This window comes from Manis pentadactyla, chromosome 5 (genome assembly GCF_030020395.1).
Source record: "Manis pentadactyla isolate mManPen7 chromosome 5, mManPen7.hap1, whole genome shotgun sequence".
Classification (NCBI taxonomy): Eukaryota; Metazoa; Chordata; class Mammalia; order Pholidota; family Manidae; genus Manis; species Manis pentadactyla.
In genome coordinates, this window is record NC_080023.1 from 151,334,779 (window position 1) to 151,359,433 (window position 24,655).

A 24,655-nucleotide genomic window follows, 5' to 3' on the forward strand; every position below is an offset into this window, starting at 1 on the left:
AAAGGTGAGCAGCCGTGGTGATCCTCTTCCTTCTCCAGCTGGGAGCTCTGGGTTGGGGCAGGAGCAGAATGAGGCCACCAGACAGCCACATCCTGGGGACCTGGTTTGGGAGTTGGCGACATAGTCCACAACCACAGATCCCTTTTAGGCCTGGGGCTCCCACATGGGGATTCACCACAAAGACCTCAAGATGGGGAGAGGGGCCCAGAGGAGAGAGCAGAGACCCCAGGCAGGGAGGAAGCATTATTTCTGCTGGGTTGTCCAGGGCCCCCTGAAAACCTAAGATAGCTAACACCTCACATTGTAGCCGCCTTTCCTTCCTGACTTCCATTTCACAATGTAGAAGCAGGAACTCTCTAGAATCTAGAAGCAGGGCTGTCTCACAGCTACTCCACCCCATTGGAGGCACTTCCTCTTCTATCACAGGAGGCGGGGCTCCTCTGCTGTCCACAGAGCGGAGCCTGGTTCCCAGCCCAGGTCTGGACACAGCAGCCTCCTCGGGTGTCCACAATGCCCAACCCTGCCTCCTGGCCCCACCCTCCTCCTTGCCTGCTGCTGACTCTACTGCTGGGACTCACAGGTGAGTGTAGCCTTGGGTAGAATCCCCTCCTCCTGCCCCTGGTCCTGCCCTTGCCCTTGGGCTTAGGTTAAACTGGGTGCACTACCAGCACTGCCACAGGCCAAGGACAGGGCGTTACTGAGAGCATGAAGTCAGGGCCTGAGCATTTTCTCTGGGAATCCATCATCTGCAACTGGTGACATGAGGTTGAAAACAGATGTACCACAGCCACAACTTTGTGTGCATTAACTGGCCTGTTCCTCACCGCATACCTGTGTGATAGCTCCATTACCCCTGATTGGCAGATGCGGAACCTGAGAGAGTAACTGGTCCAATGGCACCTACATGAGGCACTGGAGCAACCAGGGTTCAAATTCAGCTCCGCAGTTCATTCTATGAACCCTGCTTTCACATGTACTCTACTGAATCTGTAGATTGCTTTAGGCATTATTGACCTCTTAACAATAGGAAGTCTTCCAATGCATGAACATAGAATATTTTCCCATTTGTCTTCTTTAATTTTTTTCAGTCATATTTTCTGCTTTTTTATGGACAAGTCTTTCATCTCCATGGCTAAATTTATTCCTAAGTATTTTATATGTGTTAATCTAGTATAAATGAAATTGTTTGCTTAATTTCATTTTTTGATTGTTTCACACTACTGTTATAGAAATGCAGCTGATTTTGTGTGCTGATTTGTAGCCCATAAATTGGCTGAATTTATTTATTAGCTCTGAAAGTGTTTTTTAAATTTCTTCTAGAAAGGAAATCTTTCATGAAGTACAGTTGACATACAATATTATATTGGTATCAGGTGTACAACACAGTGATTTAACAATTATGTACATTATGACATGCTCACCATGAAAGTGTAGTTATCTTCTGTTGCTATACAGATTAGAATATTATCAACTGTATTTCCCATGCTGTACTTTTCACCCAATGACTTATCTTATAATTGGAGTTTGTATCTCTTTATCCCCTTCACCTATCTCACCCACTTCCCCATTCCCTCCCATCTGGTAATCAACAATTTGTCTCTGTAATTATGAGTCTATTTCTATTTGTTTGGTTTACTTTCTAGATTTCACATGTCAGTGATATCATATGTATTCAATTTTTTCTGTCTGACTTTTTCTAACAGTTTTTTCTGGATAGACTCTAGATTTGCGACATATAAAATCATGTCGTCTGCAGAGACAGTTTTACTGCTCAATTTAAATGCCTTTAAATTATTTTCTAGCCTAGTTCTCTTACTAGAATCCACTATTGTGTTGAATGAAGGAAGTCAAAGTGGGCATCCTTGTCCCATTCCTGACCTAGGGGAAAGCTTTCAGACTTTCATCACTGAGAATGAGGTTATTTGTTAATTTTTCACATACGACTTCATCATTTTGAGGAATTTTCCATATGTTTTCACTTTATTGATTGTTTTTATCATGAAAAATGTTGACTTTTGTGAAATGGTTTTTCTGCATCAAATCCCATTTTCTCTCTTACTCTGTTAATGTGTTTTATCCCTTTGTTTAATTTTCATATGTTAAACTATCCTTGCACTCCAGGAATAAATCCCACCTGACCTAGGTATATAATTCTTTTAATAAGCTGTTGAGTTTGGTTTGATTAGTATTTTGCTGTAGATTGCTGCATCAGATTTCCTAAGAAACATGGGTCAGTAGTTTTCTTGAGGTACCTTCATGTGACTTTGGTATCAGTTTAATGATGCCCTGAGAATGAGTCACAGAATGTCTCTGAATGTTAGGAAGTCTTCCTTCCTCTTCAATTTTTGGGAAGAGTTGGAAGAGTATTAGTGTTAGTTCTTCTTTTAATGTTTGGTAGAATTTACTGGTGAAGCCACATAGCCCTGGGTTCTTCTTTGTTTGGAGATTTTTGATTATTGATTCAATCTCCTTACTAGTTATATGTCTATTCAGATTTTCTATTTCTTCATGATTCAGTTTTGGTAAGTTCTGTGTTTCTAGGGATTTGCCCATTTATTCTGGTTATCCAATTTATTGGTGTACAGTTGTTTTATTACTCTTTTATAATAAATATTTTATTTCTATAAAATTGCTAGCAATGTCTTTCTTTCATTTCTGAGTTTAGATTTTTAGGTCTTCTTTCTTTCATTGTCAAATGTAGCCAAAGTTTTGTCAGTTGCATTGATCTTGGTTTTGTTAATTTACTCAATTGTTTTCTTAGTCATGTTTTATTTAACTGAGTTTTATTCTCTGTCTTTGCTAGCTTTGGATTGGAGTATATTTTTCAATTCTTATTCTAATTTCTTAAAGTGTAGAATTGTTATTAGTTTATGATCTTCTCTTTTTAGATGCATGTGTTTACCACTGAGATTTCCCTCTAGCACTGCTTCTGCTGTTTCTCACAGTTTTAGTATGTTGTGTTTCATTAGAATATTTCCCAAGGTATTCTCTAATTTCTTTTGTGATCCTTCTTTGACCTTTTGTATATGAATAGTGTGCTCTTTCTTTCTCATGTGTCTGTGAATATTCCATTTCTCCTTCTTTTATTGATTTCTAATTTTATTTTATAAACCATTTCACCAGGGCACTGATGAAACCCTTCTACCAGATTCCAATATCTGCTCTGTCATTCAACCTGTGTGACAATGTCTCATACATGTTTTTGCTATGGCAACTGATTTCTCTAACGCTCAGGACAAATGAGTGCAGTAGGCAGGACGAAGGCCACCAAGGAGGTCTATGTCCTCACCCACAACCTGTGAATATTTAACTTGATATGGGAAAAGAGATTTTCAGTAGTGACTAAATTAAGACCCCTGACAATGGAGAGATTATCCTAGATTATCAAGCTCGACCCAGTATAACCACAGGGTCCTTACAAGAAGGAAGCAAGAAAGTCTAGGTTAGAGAAGGAGACCGTGACAACAGCAGGAAAGGAAAAGGAAGAGGGAACAGCAGGAGGGAAAGGAAGAGGGAACCTTGAGAAGAGGCAGTGGGCAGCCTCTAGAAATTGGAAAAGCAGGCAAAGAGCCTCCAGAGGAAACGGGGTTTGGCAGACACTTTGACATAGCCCAGTAACACCAGTCTTCTTGTCTCCCACATGATAGTAAATTTCTGTTCTTTAAAGCTGCTAGGTTTTGGGTGATGCTTATAGCAGTATTGAGAAATTCATATAACATGATTATATGGGAAGAAAATCCCAGGACTTGAACAATGCTTTTCTTCCTATTGAAACGCCATGTGCACTGTATGCCAGGAATGCTGCACACCACGTCACTTGGTTCCCTCAGGCCCCCAGGTGACACAGCAGAGCCCATCCTGAGCTGTGGATTTCCGGGGTAAAGGGAAGTAGGTCCACAGAGGTTCTTGCAGTCACACGCACATCCCACAAAATGCATCCATCACTCCTGCTCACAACTCAGTGGTCTAGAAAAGTCTAGGGTGTCACCTAATGCCAAATACAAGAAGTGCCACACACCTTGAAGCCAGAAAGTGGCCAGCCAGAAATATTTGGGAAGCATGACCTTTCCAGAGAGGGCTCAGTCGCTCAAACCTGCTCTCTGCCACACTGCTTAACTACTCTGTGCCTCAGTTTCCTCAACTGTAACAGGGTCTCACCATGCGGGCTCCTTTGAGGGTTGCATGTGATGGACAGCAGTGTGCTGACCTCAAGGCCCACTCATGGCGTGAGCTCAGTCATGAGTGTCTTTTTTGACAAACATTTGAGAAAATATGCAGGATCATGTAAAAATGAGCCAATAATGTTTTTTTTTTCCCTCCAGGAGCAGCAGGTGAGGAGGAGCTGCAGGTGTTTCAACCTGTCAGATCAGTGTCGTTCGCAGCCGGACAGACGGCCACTCTGCACTGCACCCTAACCTCTGTGCTCCCCGTGGGGCCCATCAAGTGGTTCAGGGGGGCTGGACCAGGCCGCCAGTTAATCTACAGTTTCAAGGGCGGAGAAGGCCCCTTTCCCAGAGTAACAAAAGCTTCAGATGCTACAAAGAGAAACAACACGGACTTCTCCATCCGCATCGGTAGCATCACCCCTGAGGACACCGGCGTCTACTACTGTGTGAAGTTCCAGAAAGGGACCCCTAATGTGGAGATTAAGTCGGGCCCAGGCACTCGGGTCACCATGAGTGGTGAGTCCAGTGTGGGCCTCCTCTGGGCCCTGGGGTGGGGCAGCACGTCAGTAGGAACGCCCTGCATTCTTTGAGCAACAGTGAGGAGCAGGTGGGCAGTGGGAATTCATATTCATGAGCTGATTTCCCCGCCTTGCACAGCTCAGGGAGGCTGGGGCCTGGAGAGGCCCTTGTTTGCTAAGGCCCCCTGCTGGTGCATGGAGGGGAGTCTGTCCCCAGTGTGCTGGCTCCACAGCCCCTGCCTTTTCCAGGCCTGTCCAGCCCTTTGGTCCAGGGCTGAGGGAGCAGAAGCCTCAGTGACTTGCCCAGTCACAGGCCAGGCCTCCCCCCTGCCTCCAGGGAGCCCTCCATCCACAGGACCCAGGCTCCTCTTTCCTGAACACTTACTGAGCTCCTGCTGTGTGCCAGGCCCTGCTCTGGGCGCTGTGGGGCAGCAGTGAGCAGAGCAGGGCAGGCTCTTCCCAGTGAAACCCCCCCTTCTCTTCTCCAGGGAGGGAGGGGGACACTGTGCATTTCTTGATTTCATCTTCACAAACGTCACACTAAAAAGAAATTCCCAAGAGGCACAGACTTCGTGTTAAGGCTGATGTCCTGGGTGGGAAGATGCCAGAGTTGGGCATTTGTTGTAGGTCTGTCCAAAACCCATCCTGTGAATCAGGGACCAAATCACACAGTCACTGAAGGCTCTGTGCAGAGCTGTGGTGTCTTTGAATGTCCTTCACCAGAGGAAAAGGTTTCCATGTGGGTGTTAGGGGTTGTCCCACTGAGGCAGTAGAGCTTATTTAAGACTTTCTGCCAGAGGCCCAGATCCTGAATCCTGGATTCTCAGTAGAGGAATGACCCATCCAACCAATGCCCCCATGCGCACAATGGGAGCCTGAGGCCAAGGGATGACAGGGTACATTGCTCATGGTCACATGGCCAGTAGTGAGGGGATCAGACTAGACCAGTCTGCGCTAGTTCCTTCCTGTCCTGACATTGGACACTCTCTCCATGGAAGGGCCTAGCACATAGTAGATGCTGAATAAAAGCTTGTTACACTAAACCAATGAGCAGGGAGCAGCCTTTTTCCTTTTCATTGGTTTCCCCAAGCCCAGAAACCCCTCCCATTTAGACCCTGAAGCCTGAGGTGATTGGAAACCTCAGCCCCTCCTCCCCAGTCCAGCATCCTTACCACCACCTAGAGCTACCATTGATTCACAGCGAAGCAGCCCCCCAGAGGGTGGAGAGAGCTCCATCATTGCACAATGTGCTGTTATGGAAAAATGTTTCCCCACTTTGGGCCATGAACAGCATGTTGTCCTGCATCACTCTACTCCAGTGGGAGTGCCACCTGGAAGTGTGCTTGTTAGGTCATATGGTGGTGGATGCATTTTTTTTTTCCAGGTAGGAATCATTTATTTATTTAGTTAGTTAGTTAGTTATTTTTATTTATTTTTTTTTTGAGAGGGCATCTCTCATATTTATTGATCAAATGGTTGTTAACAACAATAAAATTCTGTATAGGGGACTCAATGCACAATCATTAATCAACCCCAAGCCTATTTCTCAACAGTCTCCAATCTTCTGAAGGATAATGAACAAGTTCTTACATGGTGAACAAGTTGTTACATAGTGAGTAAGTTCTTACATGGTGAACAGTGCAAGAGCAGTCATCACAGAAACTTTCAGTTTTGATCATGCATTATGAACTATAAACAATCAAGTCAGATATGATTATTCACTTGATTTATATGTGAATCCCACATTTCTCCCTTATTTTTTTTAAATAAAATGCTGAAGTGGTAGGTAGATGCAAGATAAAGGTAGAAAACATAATTTAGTGCTGTAAGAGGGCAAATGTAGATGATCAGGTCTGTGCCTATAGACTAAGTATTAATCCAAGCTAGACAAGAGCAACAAAACATCCACGGATGCAGAAGATTTCTCTCAAAACATGGTGGGTGAGGTTCTAAGCCTCACCTCTGTTGATCCCCAATTTCTCACCTGATGGCCCCCCTGTGACTGTGCCTGTCTTAAGTTGTTCCTCCCTTGAGGAATCCTACCCATCTCTGGCTAACCAGCCGTCTTCCAGGGCCATACAGGGAAATATAGAGTTGGTAAGTGAGAGAGAAGCAATATTCTTTGAAAAGGTTAGCTTTTTACTTCTTTGCAGATTTATGCCCTGTGGCTTCTATGCCCAGCATTTGTCTTGAGGTATCTTTACCACTTGGAAGAATTATGATACTCAGTAATTTTCAATATGAGGCACAAATTCTACTAAAGGGTTGTAATTAGGAAGGAAGAAGAAAAGCTATAGAAGTAGCAGGTGGAAGAAAACATGGGAAGATTGATTATTTCTTTGACAAAACTTCTTGTAGAGTAACATAAGCATGTATAGGTTGTAACAAACTACTAATTAAATTGCGTACACACATTAACAGAATAGGAATACAGATACATAACAAAAGCAGACCTACAATTACCAGCCATATCCAGTGAAACCAAGAAAACCAGTTAGGTACCCTAGGCATTTGTGAAAACTTATCAATAATATGATGGATAATGTCTAACTGAATTTGAATAGTTTGAGAAAAATCAGACAAATTAAAACAACACATTCCTGGGAACTGTTCACATCCCATATGTTCTTTTAACAGTAGATAGTCTATAGTCGCACGATTTTGGAGCACTGCAACTTGCACTTCTCCTAATTCTTGGTTGAGTTCCAACAATATAGATCCAGTCAAATTTGTTGTTTTACTGTATGCACAGGCCAGCTTAGATATCTCCCTCTGCATTCTAACGGCACATCCAGGAACCAGAGGGATGAATGCTGCTACAACTGCAACAGTGCCAGGATCTTTGTTGAAGTTTTTTGATGATCATCTTCTGGAATGACTCTTCCAGAGGGTGTTGATGTGGAAGTTCTTCTTCATATCGTATCTTAATTCCTTTTCTGGGTAGCCAAATTAGGCTTTGATCCTCTGTATAAACACAAACAAACCCTTTGCCCACACTTTGATATGCCCTTTATACCATTGTGAAGAACCTATTGGACATCACCACACAGGAACTGCTTTTTTTCTTTTAAGAGAAAGAAATATTATCAGAAAAATGTACTTCCATAGCTGATCATCTGACACCCTTTAAAAGATGAAAATTAAGGATATGTAAAGCGTGCATTAATCATTGATTTCAGTTAATTTTATCCTATCAGGGAGTAATCCCCCCCTTTTTTGTTATCATTAATCTACAATTACATGAAGAATATTATGTTTACTAGGCTCTCCCCTACACCAAGTCCCCCCCACAAACCCCATTACAGTCACTGTCCATCAGCATAGCAAAATGTTGTAGAATCACTACTTGTCTTCTCTGTGTTGCACAGCCCTCCCCTTTCCCCCACTCCCCCACATTATACATGCTAATCATAATACCCCCTTTCTTCTTCCCTGCCCTTATCCCTCCCTACCCTCCCATTCTCCCCAGTCTCTTTCCCTTTGGTAACTGTTAGTCCCTTCTTGGGTTCTGTGATTCTGCTGCTGTTTTGTTCCTTCAGTTTTTCCTTTGTTCTTATACTCCACAGATGAGTGAAATCATTTGGTATTTGTCTTTCTCCACTTGGCTTATTTCACTGAGCATAATACCCTCTAGCTCTATCCATGTTGTTGCAAATGGTAGGATTTGTTTTCTTCTTATGGCTGAATAATATTCCACTGTGTATATGGACCACATCTTCTTTATCCATTCATCTACTGATGGACACTTAGGTTGCTTCCATTTCTTGGCTATTGTAAATAGTGCTACAATAAACATAGGGGTGCATCTGTCTTTTTCAAACTGGAGTGCTGCATTCTTAGGGTAAATTCCTAGGAGTGAAATTCCTGGGTCAAATGCTGTTTCTACTTTTAGTTTTAGAGGAACCTCCATACTGCTTTCCACAATGGTTGAACTAATTTATATTCCCACCAGCAGTGTAGGAGGGTTCCCTTTTTTCAACAACCTCACCAACATTTGTTGTCGTTTGTCTTTTGGATGGTAGCCATCCTTACTGGTGTGAGGTGATAACTCATTGTGGTTTTAATTTGCATTTCTCTGATAACTAGCGATGTGGAACATCTTTTCATGTGTCTGTTGGCCATCTGAATTTCTTCTTTGGAGAACTATCTGTTCAGTTCCTCTGCCCATTTTTTAATTGGGTTATTTGCTTTTTGTTTGTTGAGGTATGTGAGCTCATTATATATTTTGGATGTCAAGCCTTTATTGGATCTGTCATTTACGAATATATTCTCCCAAACTATAGGGTACCTTTTTGTTCTATTGATGGTGTCCTTTGCTGTACAGAAGCTTTTCAGCTTGATGTATTCCCACTTTTTAATTTTTGCTTTTGTTTTCCTTTCCCGGGGAGATATGTTCATGAAGAAGTCGCTCATGTTTATATCCAAGAGATTTTTGCCTATGTTTTTTTCTAAGAGTTTTATGGTTTCATGACTTACATTCAGGTCTTTGATCCATTTTGAATTTACTTTTGTGTATGAGGTTAGACAGTGATCCAGTTTCATTCTCTTACATGTAGCTGTCCAGTTTTGCAGAACCATCTGTTGAAGTGACTGTCATCTCCCCATTGTATGTCCTTGGCTCCTTTATTGAATATTAATTGACCATATATGTTTGGGTTAATGTCTGGAGTCTCTAATCCGTTCCACTGGTCTCTGGGTCTGTTCTTGTGCCAGTAGCAAATTGTCTTGATTACTATGGCTTTGTAGTAGAGCTTGAAGTTGGGGAGTGAGATCCCCCCTTACTTTATTCTTCTTTTGCAGGATTGCTTTGGCTATTCAGGGTCTTTGGTGTTTCCTTATGAATTTTTGAACTATTTGTTCCAGTTCATTGAAGAATGTTGCTGGTAACTTGATAGGGATTGCATCAAATCTGTATATTGCTTTGAGCAGGATGGCCATTTTGATGATATTAATTCTTCCTAGCCAAGAGCATGGGATGAGTTTCCATTTGTTAGTGTCCTCTTTAATTTCCCTTAAGAGTGTCTTGTAGTTTTCAGGGTATAGGTCTTTCACTTCTTTGGTTAGGTTTATTCCTAGGTATTTTATTCTTTTTGATGCAATTGTGAATGGAATTGTTTTCCTGAATTCTCTGTCTATTGGTTCACTGTTAGTGTACAGTAAAACCACAGATTTCTGTATGTTAATTTTGCATCCTGCAACTTTGCTGTATTCCGATATCAGTTCTAGTCGTTTTGGAGTGGAGTCTTTAGGGTTTTTTATGTACAATATCATGTCATCTGCAAATAGTGACAGTTTAACTTCTTCCTTACCAATCTGGATTCCTTGTATTCTTTGTTTTGTCTGTTTGCCATGGCTAGGACCTCCATTACTATGTTGAATAACAGTGGGGAGAGTGGGCATCCCTGTCTTTTTCCCAATCTCAGAGGAAAAGCTTTCAGCTTCTCGCTGTTCAGTATAATGTTGGCTGTGGGTTTATCATATACGGCCTTTATTATGTTGAGGTACTTGCCCTCTATACCCATTTTTCTGAGAGTTTTTATCATGAATGGATGTTGAATTTTGTTTAATGCTTTTTCAGCATCTATGGAGATGATCATGTGGTTTTTGTCCTCCTTTTTGTTTATGTGGTGGATGATGTTGATGGATTTTCAAATGCTGTACCATCCTTGAGTCCCTGGAATGAATCCCACTTGGTCATGGTGTATGATCCTCTTGAAGTATTTTTGAATTCGTTTGCTAATATTTTATTGAGTATTTTTGCATGTACATTCATCAGGGATATTGGTCTGTAATTTTCTTTTTTGGTGGGGTCTTTGCCTGGTTTTGGTATTAGGGTGATGTTGGCTTCATAGAATGAGTTTGGGAGTATTCCCTCCTCTTCTATTTTTAGGAAAACGTTAAGGAGAATGTATATTATGTCTTCTCTGTATGTCTGATAAAATTCTGAGGTAAATCCATCTGGCCCGGGGTTTTGTTCTTGGGTAGTTTTTTGATTACCACTTCAATTTCTTTGCTCGTAATTGGTTTGTTTAACTTTTGTGTTTCTTCCTTGGTCAGTCTTGGAAGGTTGTATTTTTCTAGGAAGTTGTCCATTTCTTCTAGGTTTTTCAGCTTCTTAGCATATAGGTTTTCATAGTAGTCTTTAATAATTCTTTGTGTTTCTGTGGAGTCTGTCATGATTTTTCCATTCTCATTTCTGGTTCTGTTGATGTGTGTTGATTCTCTTTTTCTTTTAATAAGTTTGGCTAGATGCTTATCTATTTTGTTTATTTTCTCAAAGAACCAGCTCTTGGTTTCATTGATTTTTTTCTATTGTTTTATTCTTCTCAATTTTGTTTATTTCTTCTCTGATCTTTATGATGTCCCTCCTTCTGCTGGCTTTAGGCCTCATTTGTTCTTCTTTTTCCAGTTCCGATAATTGTGATGTTAGACTACTCATTTGGGATTGTTCTTCCTTCTTTAAGTGTGCTTGGATTGCTATATACTTTCCTCTTAAGACTACTTTTGCTGTGTCCCACAGAAGTTGGGGCTTTGTGTTGTTGTTGTCATTTGTTTCCATATATTGCTTGATCTCTATTTTAATTTGTTCGTTGATCCATTGATTATGTAGGAGCATGTTGTTAAGCCTCCATGTGTTTGTGAGCCTTTTTGTTTTCTTTGGAGAATTTATTTCTAGTTTTATACCTTTGTGGTCTGAAAAGTTGGTTGGTAGAATTTCAATCTTTTGGAATTTACTGAGGCTCTTTTTGTGACCTAGTATGTGGTCTATTCTGGAGAGTGTTCCATGTGCACTTGAGAAGAATGTGTATCCTGTTGCTTTTGGATGTAGAGTTCTATAGATGTCTATAAGGTCCATCTGTTCTAATGTGTTGTTCAGTGCTTCCGTGTCCTTACTTATTTTCTGTCCAGTCGATCTATCCTTTGGGGTGAGTGGCGTGTTGCAGTCTCCTAAAATGAATGCTTTGCATTCTGTTTCCCCCTTTAGTTCTGTTAGTATTTGTTTCACATATGCTGGTGCTCCTGTGTTGGGTGCATATATATTTATAATGGTTATATCCTCTTGTTGGACTGATCCCTTTATCATTATGTAATGTCCTTCTATATCTCTTGTTACTTTCTTTGTTTTGAAGTCTATTTTGTCTGATACTAGTACTGCGACCCCTGCTTTCTTCTCGCTGTTGTTTGCATGAAATATCTTTTTCCATCCATGACTTTTAGTCTGTGCATGTCTTTGGGTTTGAGGTGAGTTTCTTGTAAGCAGCATATAGGTGGGTCTTGCTTTTTATCCATTCTATTACTCTGTGTCTTTTGATTGGTGCATTCAGTCCATTTACATTTAGGGTGACTATTGAAACATATGTACTTATTGCCATTGCAGGCTTTAGATTTGTGGTTACCAAAGTTTCAAGGTTTGCTTCTTTAGTATCTTACTGCCTAACTTAGCTCGCTTACTGAGCTACTATGTACACTGTCTGGAGATTGTTTTCTTCTCTCCCTTCTTATTCCTCCTCCTCCATTCTTTATATTTTGGTTGTTTTATTCTGTGCTCTTTCGTGTTTCCTTTAACTGCGTTTAGTGGGTAGTTGATTTTATTTTTTGTCTTTAGTATTTGTTTGGTCTGCTTTCTTTGCTGTGATTTTATTTTCTCTGGTGACATCTGTTAAGTCCTAGGAGTGCTCCCGTCTAGAATAGTCCCTCTAGAATAGAGGTGGTTTGTGGGAGGCAAATTCCCTCAACTTTTGCTTGTCTGGGAATTGTTTAATCCCTCCTTCATATTTAAATGATAATCGTGCTGGATATAGTATTCTTGGTTCAAGGCCCTTCTGTTTCATTGCATTAAATATATCATGCCATTCTCTTCTGGCCTGTAAGGTTTCTGTTGAGAAGTCTGATGATAGCCTGATGGGTTTTCCTTTATAGGTGACCTTTTTCTTCTCTCCAGCTGCCTTTAAAAGTCTGTCCTTGTCCTTGATCTTTGCCATTTTAATCATATGTGTCTTGGTGTTGTCATCCTTGGGTCCTTTCTGTTGGGAGTTCTGTGTACTTCCGTGGTCTGATCGATTATTTCCTTCCCCAGTTTGGGGAAGTTTTCAGCAATTATTTCTTCAAAGACACTTCCTATCCCTTTTTCTCTCTCTTCTTCCTCTGGTCCTCCTATAATGAGGATATTGTTCATTTTGGATTGGTCACACAGTTCTCTTAATATTGTTTCATTCCTGGAGATTCTTTTATCTCTCTCTGTGTCAGCTTCTATGCGTTCCTGTTCTCTGGTTTCTATTCCATCAATGGCCTCCTGCATCTTATCCATTCTGCTTATAAATCCTTCCAGAGTTTGTTTCACTTCTGTCATCTCCCTCCAGACCTCATCCCTTAGCTCTTGTATATTTCTCTGCATCTCCGTCAGCATGTTTATGATTTTTATTTTGAATTCTTTTCAGGAAGACTGGTTAGGTCTATCTCCTTCTCAGGGGCTGTGATTTTGGTCTGCATCAAATTATTTTGCCTTTTCATGGCGATAGAGATAGTTTGCAGAGCTGGCATGAGTGATGGCTGGGAAAACGTCCCTTCTTGTTGGTTTGTGACCTTCCTCTCCTGGGAGAACAGCGACCTCTAGTGGCTTGTGCTGGGCAGCTGCGCGCAGACGGGGCTTCTGATTCTTGCCCGGCCGCTATGGAGATTATCTCCGCTGTTGCTGTGGGCGTGGCCTGCCTCGGGCTGCTGCTCTGATATGGCAGAGCCACCTCGGAGGGGAAATGGCTGGGAGGCTGTTTATCTCTGTGAGGGGCCTCTGAGCTGCACTGCTATCCAGGGGTTTGGGGTGCCCGGAGTTCCCTGCTGCTGGGCTAAGTGTCCCAGGACACTTCCGTCCAGCTGTGGGGTCCCTGCCCCTTTAAGACTTCCAAAAAGCCCTCGTTTTTCTTTGTCCCCAGGGCGCCGGCTGCGGGGACCCACTCACAGGTCTTACTGTCCTGTTTCCCTAGTTTTCAGCACCCCACACACGCACTGTGTCTGCGCTCAGGTCCGGATGGCTGGGGCTGGGTGTTTAGCACTCCTGGGCTCCCTCTCCCTCCCCACTCTGACTCCTCTCCTCCCACCGGGAGCTGGGGTGAGGGACGCTTGGGTCCCGCCGGGCCACGGCTTGTCTCTTAGCCCCTTCGCGAGGTAGTGGGTTCTCGGAGGTGTGCTCTGGCTCTTGTCCTGTGTCTTCTGGTCTCTCTTTCTGGAAGAGTTGTCTTTGTTGTATTTTCAAAAATATATGTGGTTTTGGGAGGAGATTGCTGCTGCTCTACTCACGCCGCCATCTTGGCCTCAGCCTGGATGCATTTTAAGTTGTGTGGATGGTGCCAAAATTCTCCCATGGACAGGATATCAAGTCAGTTCTCCCCGCAACCCCTGCACGTTGGCAGGGAACATGACTTCATCCTGATTTCACTGTTATTACAGTCATTCCCAGGGTGCCTCCAAGAAAATAAGCCAGAATGGAATCGCCAGGACACCTTCCCATGGAGCACTCCTGCTTCCAGTGGCTTCTTGCTCCCCCTGGGCCTGAGGATGCACAGAGCCAGACACCCTGTGCCGATGCCAGCTTCACTGCTGGGGAAACCTTCCCATTTTACACGTGTGTGTATCTGAACAGTCTGGAATCCCCTCCAACAGGTACTGCTCAGCTGCAGAGCCTCCCTGCCTCCACACACCAGCTGTCCCTGGTGAAATCTGTCCTTCCGCTTTTCAACCTGCCTCTGGCATTCTGTAAAGAAAATGAAGGAAAATGTGATCTAGTTTGCATTTTGAAAGTCAGTTCTCCAGACTTGTTATATTAAAAGAACACAAAGAGAATCATAATTTGGTGGTTTCTACTGCATTTCTACTGCTTTTCTGGTTATTGCTCAGAGGTTGCAGGGCTCTGGGGCTTTACTTTGTGTTTCCTCCATCCTTTTGTTTTGCCTTCTTAAAGCCAAAGAGCAATTAGGTAGCTTCAGAACCAGTAACAACCAGATCTTACAACAATATAAGTGCTATTTATTAATCACCTAGTATATGCCAGGCTCTGTGTTGCACATACACCCCCACTCATCTTCCCAGGTTTGTTTTGATTCACTTTGAACAGAAACACACACAGGTTCAAGAATAAAGAACAAAGGAACTAATGTCAATCAGTTGGGCATGCGGTAAGATGAGCTCTGCCCTGTACTCTCTGTGTCCCTGGGCCAACCCATTTCTCCCTGATCGTCATCCCATAAATGGGACCACACTCGGGTCCCCTGCCCAAGGCTGGTGGCAGGATTAAGAGCAGAGGGGTGCACAGGGATCAGGCCAGGGTCAGGAACACGACTTTCTAGAAATGGTCACTGATCACAGCATCCAGGAGCATCCAGGCTGCTGGTGAACTTATGACATGATTTATTCTAGTGACACCTCCTTACTATGTCCTCAAAATGTTTGATGAGTTTTAGGAAGCAAGTAAAGTATTTTCCAAGTGCAAATAGTTGCCCTATTTGCTGTCTGTTCACTGTTACAGAAGGTGCTGGGTAATAATGAACAATTTGGAGAAATGCTGTGGGACCCTCTGCTGGGTGAAATGCTCTTGCTGTTGGTCACTGATGGTGTTTGCTTTCAGGACACAGGGAGGTGTTTCTGGGGATTCATAGGCCTGTGTCTGTGTCCTTGAAATTCATTAGCAATTAACAAATTGACCTCCTTTGCTTTCTCACCACTCAGGGATCTTTGTTTTCAACCCCAAATCTGACCCAAGAGAAGAACCCAGGTTCAGAGAAACTTCCCTTCTGTTTCAAAATCGTGTACTAGCACAGATTAGGCCCTGCTGGGACATTTGTGGAAAGAATGAAAACTAATTCACAAATATCTGATGGGAAAGTTCTGGACATAAATTAAGTCTGGGTCAAAGGTAGTTCTATTTGTTTGGGCTTGTGAATCATCTTCTGCTTTATTAAAAGAAAACATGTTTCCATTGACCATAAAAGCATCCCCAGGAAGGAGACACAACTGCTGCCTCTTGTCCCCTCGCCAGCCTGGTTCCAGATTTCTTGGCCGTACCGCTGAGCCACTGCTTCCCCTGCATTTATGTCTCTAAACCCTTACCCTGAAGTTGGTACGGTTTCCAGGGGAGGCCAGTTAGGAACAGTCAGTACAGCATGAGAACGGTCAGTAATTTTGTTCCTGTGCCTGGATGGGCAGGAAGTCACCTGGCAGAGGAAAGAAGGTGGACGCAAACCAGGGCCAGACCTGCATGTGGCTCTGCCCTACTGAGTCCCCCGGGAACCTTGGTCCTTCTGTGTCAGGGGAGGAAAGTGACCGTGCGTCCGAGCGCGATGACAACGATTAGAGGATAGTGTGTTTAACACATTCTCTTAACAGTGTCACACGCTTATCGTTAGTGATGATAATCACAGTCATGCTATTTGTTTATAAATCTCCTTTTGTAGCCAAACCCTCTCCCCCCGTGGTCTTGGGCCCCACGGAGAGGGCCACGCCTGAGCAGACAGTGAGCTTCACCTGCCAGTCCCATGGCTTCTCCCCCAGAAACATCACCCTGAAATGGTTCAAAAATGGGAATGAGCTGTCGGCCTCCCAGACCAACGTGGACCCCGAGGGAGACAGCGCCTCCTACCGCATCTCCAGCACAGCCGAGGTGGTGCTGGCCCCGGGGGATGTTTGCTCCCAGGTCATCTGTGAGGTGGCCCACGTCACCCTGCAGGGGGGCCCCCCTCTTCGTGGGACCACCAACTTGTCAGAGACCCTCCGAGGTAGATGCCCCCACACCCAGAGCGAGCCCACTCCTGAGCCCAGGCCTCTCCCTGCTCCTCCCCTTGCTTTTGGCTCCAGGCCTTGAGTTGCCTGGAGTCCAATGCCTGCCAGTCCTCCCCAATCACCAGGCGCCTGGATATGCCTGTCATTTACTGATACTTGAATGACAGCTGACAGGCGAGCCCCTAACAGTGCCCAGCACTGAGCCAGGTAGTTGCATTTACTTTACCAATAGCAACTCACAATTACTGAGCACCTTCTGGGAGCCAAGCCCCTTGTGGTTGGTGATTTCGTTTATTTTGCTACAGTTACGATGTTCCAACTGCCTACCAGGGGCTGGGCTTGTGATTTCACTCACTTTTACCCTAAAGGAGCTGCCAGTCTTTGAACACCTACTGTGTGCCAGGCACTGTGCTTAGTCATTTCATTCATATGCAAAGAGCCCTCAGTGTCTGAGCACCAGCTGCATGCCTAGCACCATCCTGGGTGATTCCCTGCCCTGTGGGAGCTAAGCTGGGGGAGCTGAGCTACGCAGCCCATCCTCTGTGATCTGTCTGTTCCTAAGGTCAGAGCTTCTGCCCTGTGCTGTTTCAGTCCCGCCCCGTTTGGAGGTTTCCCAAAGCCCCGTGGCAGGGAACCAGGTGAACGTCACCTGCCAAGTGAAGAACTTCTACCCCCGGCGCCTGCAGCTGAGCTGGTTGGAGAACGGAAACGTGTCCCGAACAGAAACGGCCTCGAACCTCACAGAGAACAAGGATGGGACCTTCAACTGGACAAGCTGGCTGCTGGTGAACGTCACTGCCCACAGGGAGGACGTGGTGCTCACCTGCCAGGTGGAGCATGACGGGCAGCCGGCGGTCCCCAGAACCCACACCGTGCACATCTCTGCCCACAGGCAGGACAAGGATACAGGCCAGATCCCTGGTGAGGCCTCCACTCCCACTGCTCTTTTTAAGCTTCATCTCTTTCCTTGATGTTGAAAGTAGTAATTCGTCCTTATTATAGAATAATCAAGAAGTCCATTAATATAAAGTAGAATTTTGAAGTCAGCTCTCCTTCCCCAAATCCCTTATGCCAAGAGACACCACTGTAAGAGTTTGCACATATCTTTGTGGGTGTTTTGACATAAACACCCATTTAGGAAAGAAAGAAGGGAGGGAGGGGTCATCCTGTCACAACACCCTGCCTCTTGCTTTCCTCTCCTGCCAGTCCTGCATCCTGTCAGCCCCACGCTGTCCTTGTTCTTTCCAACCTCTGCTGGTCTCTAGTCTGTCCTAGACTTCTCCACCCACATCACTAACGCCACCCAGCAGGCATCTGCACCCACTGCACTGTGACATGCCAGAAGGGGAGCCCTGAGGACATGGAGTTTGAGGCTGGATCTGGCACCCAGAGGACACTGAGTGGTCACAGCATGGGCCTCCTTTGTTCCCTGATCTGTGACAATGGGCCAGCCATGATCAGAATTACTCACTGAACATTTACTATCAGCAAATTCAGTTCTCCTGAGCTCTGCTTTCCTGCTTCAACACACCTGGGAGCTTGGAGTTTCACAGATGGTACTCAGGGTGCAGTGGAGGGCATGTCATTGAAGATTTCTTGCCATTAAGACAGGCTGTTAGGCTGAACTAGTCAAGGTCAATCTCAGGCCCTGAGGATGCGGACCACCAGCCTATGCACAACTGTGAGCTGGTTAGAGACCTGTTCCCCCCACAAACACAGCTGGGCACTGTCCCAAGGACCTACAGAGTCCTCCTTGCTGTCAACAAAATATGCCTTGTTTCTCTCTCATGTAACTCCCAGAGGGGTCAGGTCGGCTTTCCAGGAGGCTTTACTCTAGACCTTCAAATCACACGATCCCTCCAATTTACCCCCTTGTGTTGTCCTTATCTTCTGGGCCAATCCTGGGTCACTGAGTTTCCATGTCCCTGCCTGCAGGAAGAGTGAAGAGAGGGAAGTGAAGACCACTTCCCTCAAAGCAAGACATACAGACAGTTCATAATAAACTCCACCGATAACTCAGTCATGTGTGCACACCCAGTTACAAATGGAATCCATAATTGTGTGGTCACATAATTAAGGACATAGGTTTCTCTACAAAATCAATACCTTTACATTTTGAGAAATTAACAGTAATTTGCTAATGTCATATGAAAAAGAGTATATGTTCAGATTTTCCCTAATTTCGCTCATAGGTGCTCTTTGTGCACTAAAATTAGTTTTAATCCGTTTGTAAATACTAGGTAGAATTCTCCTGTGAATCTACCTGAGCATCAAGAATTCTTGGATTTGAAAAAGCATCTGAGTAATTTAGTGGTATTCTAATTATTCATTTCATATCAAGTGAATTGCAGTACATTGTACTTTTTGAAGAATTTGGTCCGTTTTCTCAAAGTCATTAAATTTCTGCCCACAGATTGTTCACAATATTCCCTTTTTATCCTCTCATGTCTGCAGGGTCTGTAGTGCTATTCCCTGGTGCATCCCTGATATTGGAAAAGGGTCATTTCTCCTCTTTTCTTTGTCTGTCTTGCTAGACATTTTTAATTTCATTGATGTTTTCAAAGAAACTACTTTTTGTTTTCAGTGGATTTCTGCATTGTTTCTCTATTTCAATTTCATTGATTTTCTCTTTCCTTTAATATTTTTCCTTCACTTTGTTTTGACTTGTTTTCACTTCACCTTTTATCATTTCTTGAGGTGGGAGCTCAGATTATTGATTGAGATGCTTAGTTTTTGGAACATGTTTACCCTTCTCACACTGCTGTTTACACCCAAGTCTCCTTCTGTGCTTGGGGAGGTGGGGGAGGGGAACCTAGACTCCAGGGCTCAGATCTGCCTCCAGGTCTCAGGGGCCAAGCCATGGGCCTCCTCTCCCACCTTTCAGAGTACCTCCTGTGCCTGGGGTCTTTCCTGGGGTTCAGAGTTGTACTGAACCAGGAGGTGTGGGGGGTGGTAGGTAGGGGGATGAGTCGGTCATCTTGTCTGGACAAGCCTGGGTTTGCTTTTCAGTCTTCTGTTTCCTGTTGGGCTCAGACAGGGCTCTCTTTGGGGCTCTCAGTGTGCCTGACTTCACATTCAGGCTAGGGCACTAGCGTTGGACGTGGTTTTGGAGTGTCTAGGTGACAGGCTGGAGGAAAGTGCAAAATGCCTATGTGACCCTGCTGCCCTGGGGTGCCACAGCCCACCCCAGGCATCCGAGGGCCCCCACCCCTGCAGCCCTGGTTCTGAAGGCACTGATGTGTGGATGCACCACTTTTTGTTCATTTGTATGTTACTGAAGTGTTTTACAGTCTTTATAGGTTAATGGACCTCTTTTCTTTTAGTGTAGAAAAACCTAGTTGTGTTAATGGGGTTTGGGGTGCTGGATACTTTTGATAGTGAGAGAAAGGTTCTGAGCCCTCTAATGTTGTGTGTCTCTCCTGTCTTTCAACACCCTTCCTTTTGCTCCCCCATTTTTTTTTGTCCCATCATCACTCAATTGCTAAACAGTTTCTCCCTTTTCCTTCAGAGGATATGCCCTTTAAGTTGAGCCTGTCCCTTTAATCACATCTGTCCTTTTAAATGCCCCTGCCTCCCTGTATTGGGTTCCTATTGCCGCTGTAACAAATTACCCCATGTTCAGTGGCTTGAAAATACACACATTCATTACATTATAGCTCTGGAGATCAGAAGGCTGTCCACACTGCATCTGAGGGCTCTGCTCCTTCTGGAAGCTGTAGGGCGGAATGTGCATCCTTGCCTGGTCCAGAGATTAGAGGACACCCGTACTCAGTGGCCAAGTAACCGTCACTCTGTGCTTCTGCCATCACGTCTCCTTCCCTGAGTGTCCTGCCCACCTTGTTCCCTTGCGAGGATATTGTGATTGCATCGATTCCACTCTGATAAACAAGATAATGCCCGACTCAGTTCTTAATCACTATTTCTAGTCCCTTTTGCAATATAAGGTAACATATTCACATATTCTGGGGATCTGTGCCAACCCTTGCAAATGAAGCCGATTTTATACCCCCTGCCTATGGTCTGTGCTCTAATCTGCAGGACACTATTCCAATAGTTTCAAATCTAGGGTGGATTTAATGTTGACGGGGAAACTTCCAAATAACTCTCAGACTCTCTCGGCAGCCTCGCTGGCCCGTTTCTCCTGCACTTTCCCTCTGGCTGCTGAGGGAGGGACGGTGGCAGCCCAGTGAGCCTGTGCCCAGCATGGGCTGTGTTCCCTCTTTTCACTCTCAGTTATTTTGTAGCTCAGACACTCTTTCCCAAGAGATAGTGACAGACATTTGCACAGAACACCTTACCCTCTTCCACTTCCTCCCAGTTTGCAGAGGACGTCTTTGGAAGCGAGGAGCTGTGCTGCTGCCCATGTCCTCAGCAGCCCAGAAGCCAACTTCCAGGCCACTCAGCAGTCCCCACCCCACATGTCAGTGTCCCCTACTTCCCCATCAGGGCCTGATGCTGGCAGAGAAGACCTTGAGGTTGAGAACTCACCCCCTTCTGTAACTCTCTGGCTCCTGTCACCATGTCCCGGGTCCATCCTCAGCCCTACCTGCCATGTGGCTCTAGGAGATAAGAATCTGCAGTGCTGCCAGGAAGTCCTCTGGCTTCACACTTACCCTTCACCTTGTGACTGACCACAGGCCATGCTGACATTCCTTCCTATGTCCCTGAAGTTCAGCCTTGTCTTGGCCCAGAAGAAGAGGTTGCAGACTCACCTTAGGGGACAGCAGGGATGGAGTTCCTAGGTTTGAATCCCACTAATAGTGTGACCCTCCCTAAACTCTCTGGGACTCAGTTTCCTCACCAGAATGAGAATATAATACCTGCTCCACATGGTGGAGGACTAGTCAGTAAGCATGTACCACACTTATGGGTCCCCGAGCCCCCGTTTCTCCCTCGTCCCTCAGGAGGACACCCTAGCAGCCTGAGGAATGAGTGAATGAGAAGGAGGAACTTCGTACCCTGATTTCTACCTTGAACCTGAGCCCAGGGCAGGATCCAGAGCTTGAAAGAAGTGATGGGCCCAGGCAGCCTCAGATGGAGTAAGTAGAGGCCCTTGGGAATGGACATCTTGGGCTCTTCTAATGCCTCCTCCTGTCCCTTGATTTCCAGGCCCAGAGCCACCTCCTCGGCTCCTGGTGGCTCTCCTCCTCGGCCACAAGGTGCTGCTGACTGTTGGGGTCTCTGCCATCTGCGTGCACAAGATGAGGAGAGCCTGACTGTAAGTTGGGGACGGGAGGTCAGGCCAAGGTCTGTCCCAGAAGGGCCAGGGTCACAGGAGGGCCAACCCAAGGTCACACATGGTCAGGGACCCCGTGGGGTTAAGGGAAGGTAACCTACCTCCCTCAGTACCTCAGGGGCCTTGGGTTTCCCTCTCAGTAGTTCCCAGCTCCCAGGAGGTGTGGGGGGGACTGTACGGGGACAGAATCAAAGATTTCATAGGGGTCCACAGAGTCCCAGGGCTTCTGGGCAGAGGGGGCTGCATGACGGGTGGCCAGGGGTGTGGTCCCCTTGGAGACCATCTCTACATTTTGTGAACAGTGGGGCTCCATCTGGAAAAGGCGTCCACATTTTAGAGAAATGTTAAGAGATGCGTTTCAGCTGCTCTGAGGGCTGTGCCCACTGTGAGCCTCCTTGTGACACAGTGATTGATGGAAAGGTGAAGGGCACCATGGGAGGAAGGCTGAGGGGCAGAGTCCCATCTCAGGGCCTCCTGTCCTCTCAGGACAGGCTCCCAGGAGGGGACAGCTGAGAGGACACAGGACACATGCAGGGACATTTCTTGAATGTTGAGGAGAAATCTCAATGGGATCATGTTTCCCACAGCTCCTTCCTTCCCCACCTGCTGCCTGCTGTCCTCCATGCCTGCTGCCCCCTTGCTGCCCTGAGGGTCCCAGTCAAAGACAATGAGCAGCCAGAAGCTCCAAATGCCAGCCAACCTGGAGAACTGCCTGCCCTCAGCTCCTGCTCCTTCTCAGATTCCTTGATGCCCCCAGAGCTGTGTCTTCATATACGGGCCTGCGTAGGTGCCATGAGAACTAGCTCTGGAGACTGACTCAAACATCTCCCTAGAATGTGAGAAACAAATCAAATCTGCGTATCAGGATATGTCTCTCGCCTCACCTTTGGGACTCGGCCATGAGCTGCACACTATGCCCATGCTCTGTGGCGTCATCCTGTCTCCTGACTCCTGCCTGCCGTTCCCTAGCCTTGTTGAGGCTCTCGAATGCTTCCGAGTACACATGAATTCCAGTCCTGTTTTTAAGAAGAAAAATTATTGTCCTTCCTCTTTGCCTAAGTGTCCTACTCCTCAAACCCAGAATATTTTCCGCCTTTTCTCTGTGATAGGAACACTAGTTCTTCTATCATCCTGTCCCCTTCCCAACTCTGTTGCTCATGGACCATATGCTGTCAGCCCAGAAGCCTTTCACTCCTCCTTCATTTCTCTTTCTTTTATATCCCGTTTTCAATTCTGCCCTTAAAGTGCTCATGGCCAGTGGTAAGATGGTAAATACTTAACAATCAACTGTCCAAAATTAAAAAAGAAACCTGATTTATAAACTTGCCGGTTTCTGTGGTGTAGATACTCCCGATGTGGCCAACTTCAAGCTACCATCAGCTTAACAACCAGCTTGTAAAAATTCCTGAAAATGTAACAATCAGCTCTCAAGAGGCAGTCCAAGGTTTCTCCAGCACACCACTGAGTTATATCCACACCTGTACACTTCTCACCATCACTACTCACTGGTCCCAGTCGCCACCGTCTCTTCCCGGACCATTGCTATTGTCTCTAACTGGCTTTCCTGCTTCAGCCTCAATGATTCTTTGGAAAGCCGTCAAATCGTATCACTCCTTTGCTTCTTCCCGGCCCCCCCACCTCCGTATCTGCGCTGCTCACTCTCTCCGTTCTTTGAAGCCTCTGCCCAAGTGTCCCTTCATTAAAGACACCTTCTGCAAACCACCCTACAGAAAACATCGATTCCTCTCTCACCCTGGCATTCCAGTTCCTCTCAACCTAATTTTGTTTTCTTAGCAGGTATTAGCATCTGACGTACTAACAATCATCAGTCCTCCCTTTGCATGGTAGTGCAGGGACGTAAAAATGATGGTGGAAACTGGAACCATCAAAAGCAATCTCAGTAATCAATGGGAAAAGTAAGGATTGTTCTGTGACCTTTAAAAATTTTTTTCAAAGTATTAGAAATACTCTTACTGTCAGTTATAAATGTATAGGGAAATAAAAAATAGTAAAACTAATATTTCTGGTAACTGTAATTTAAAACTTTAAAAACACTGAGAATTAGTGTTTTATTTCTTGTAAAAAAAACTTACCAAGAATAGCTTAAAGAGCACTTGCCTTTTTCTTCTTGTATAATTTATGATATAGAACAAGCATCTTTTTTATGCTTTGGTGAATTCTCCTTCTTTCTAAGTTTAGGTCAGCTTCCAACATTTCATCTCTTGCATTTTCAGTCTTGCAAAATATTTACAAAAGTTCCTTTATTTTGAATATTTTCTGGTGTCGTCACTTCCTCTGGGGCACTTTCATCCTTCTCCTCACTAACACTTTCCTCACTTATGTACAAAGTTTGCCTTCCCTGAGTTCCTCTGGCTGCATATCTAAAGTCTTTCTAACAGTGTATGTCCACATCCAGATGGTGCGCTTTTTATTCTGTAACTCCTTATATTCAATTTGAATTTCACATCCAGCGCTATCACTTTTCATTTCTCCATTGCACTTTCATCTTTATTGTCAATTCCATTTTGCAATTATTTATTTTTGTACAATGTCATATGAGTTCATCACTGGGAGACAAGGAGACAATGCAACTACATGCTTTGCTGTCTGTGGGTAAACTGAGTAACAGAGTCATAGCGATCCATCACTACAGACTTTGAAAGAAGTGATTCGTTACTGATTATGATGAGCATCTGTTAGTTCCATGGTGTTCTGTGGACTAAAGAAGAGCCAGCAGCAAGGTTTGTATGCAATTGCTCACAGAAAATTTCCTATGGTGAATGAAATTTGAACTGTGTTTTGAGGGAGTGATGTAATTGAGCTAAACTGTGGTAACTGAAACTCATGCAGATCAGCAGCATGCAAGGCGAGAACTGCCTGTCTATTTGTCTCTTCTTCAGATAGAATGTCAACACTAACGGAGGCCTATCTGTGTCCTCAGTTGCCAGAACAGTGACATCCATATG

The 24,655-nt window shown here is 44.8% G+C and overlaps 1 protein-coding gene across 2 annotated transcripts; it reads left to right on the forward strand.

Annotated features, from left to right (window-relative positions):
• Positions 1-445: 445 nt before the first annotated feature.
• On the forward strand, positions 446-22,869 carry LOC118932721 (signal-regulatory protein beta-1-like). Of its 2 annotated transcripts, none has more exons than XM_057502826.1 (6): positions 446-580; positions 4,329-4,682; positions 16,129-16,449; positions 17,045-17,374; positions 21,563-21,671; positions 22,277-22,869. In XM_057502826.1, exons 1-5 carry the CDS (start codon positions 511-513, stop codon positions 21,667-21,669), a joined length of 1,182 nt encoding a protein of 393 aa, XP_057358809.1. In that variant the 5' UTR covers positions 446-510; the 3' UTR covers positions 21,670-21,671; positions 22,277-22,869. The 2 variants fall into 2 exon arrangements, with proteins under 2 accessions (XP_057358809.1, XP_057358808.1); XM_057502825.1 differs by having other exon boundaries at positions 4,323-4,682; positions 22,277-22,868.
• Positions 22,870-24,655: the final 1,786 nt, after the last annotated feature.

Excerpts from the sequence above, each read along its gene's own strand:
- LOC118932721 (XM_057502825.1), top strand. The coding sequence starts at position 511 with ATGCCCAACCCTGCCTCCTGGCCCCACCCTCCTCCTTGCCTGCTGCTG. Across the intron at positions 581-4,322 it reads TCTACTGCTGGGACTCACAG|GAGCAGCAGGTGAGGAGGAG; the intron begins GTGAGTGTAGCC and ends TTTTCCCTCCAG. Across the intron at positions 4,683-16,128 it reads CACTCGGGTCACCATGAGTG|CCAAACCCTCTCCCCCCGTG; the intron begins GTGAGTCCAGTG and ends CTCCTTTTGTAG.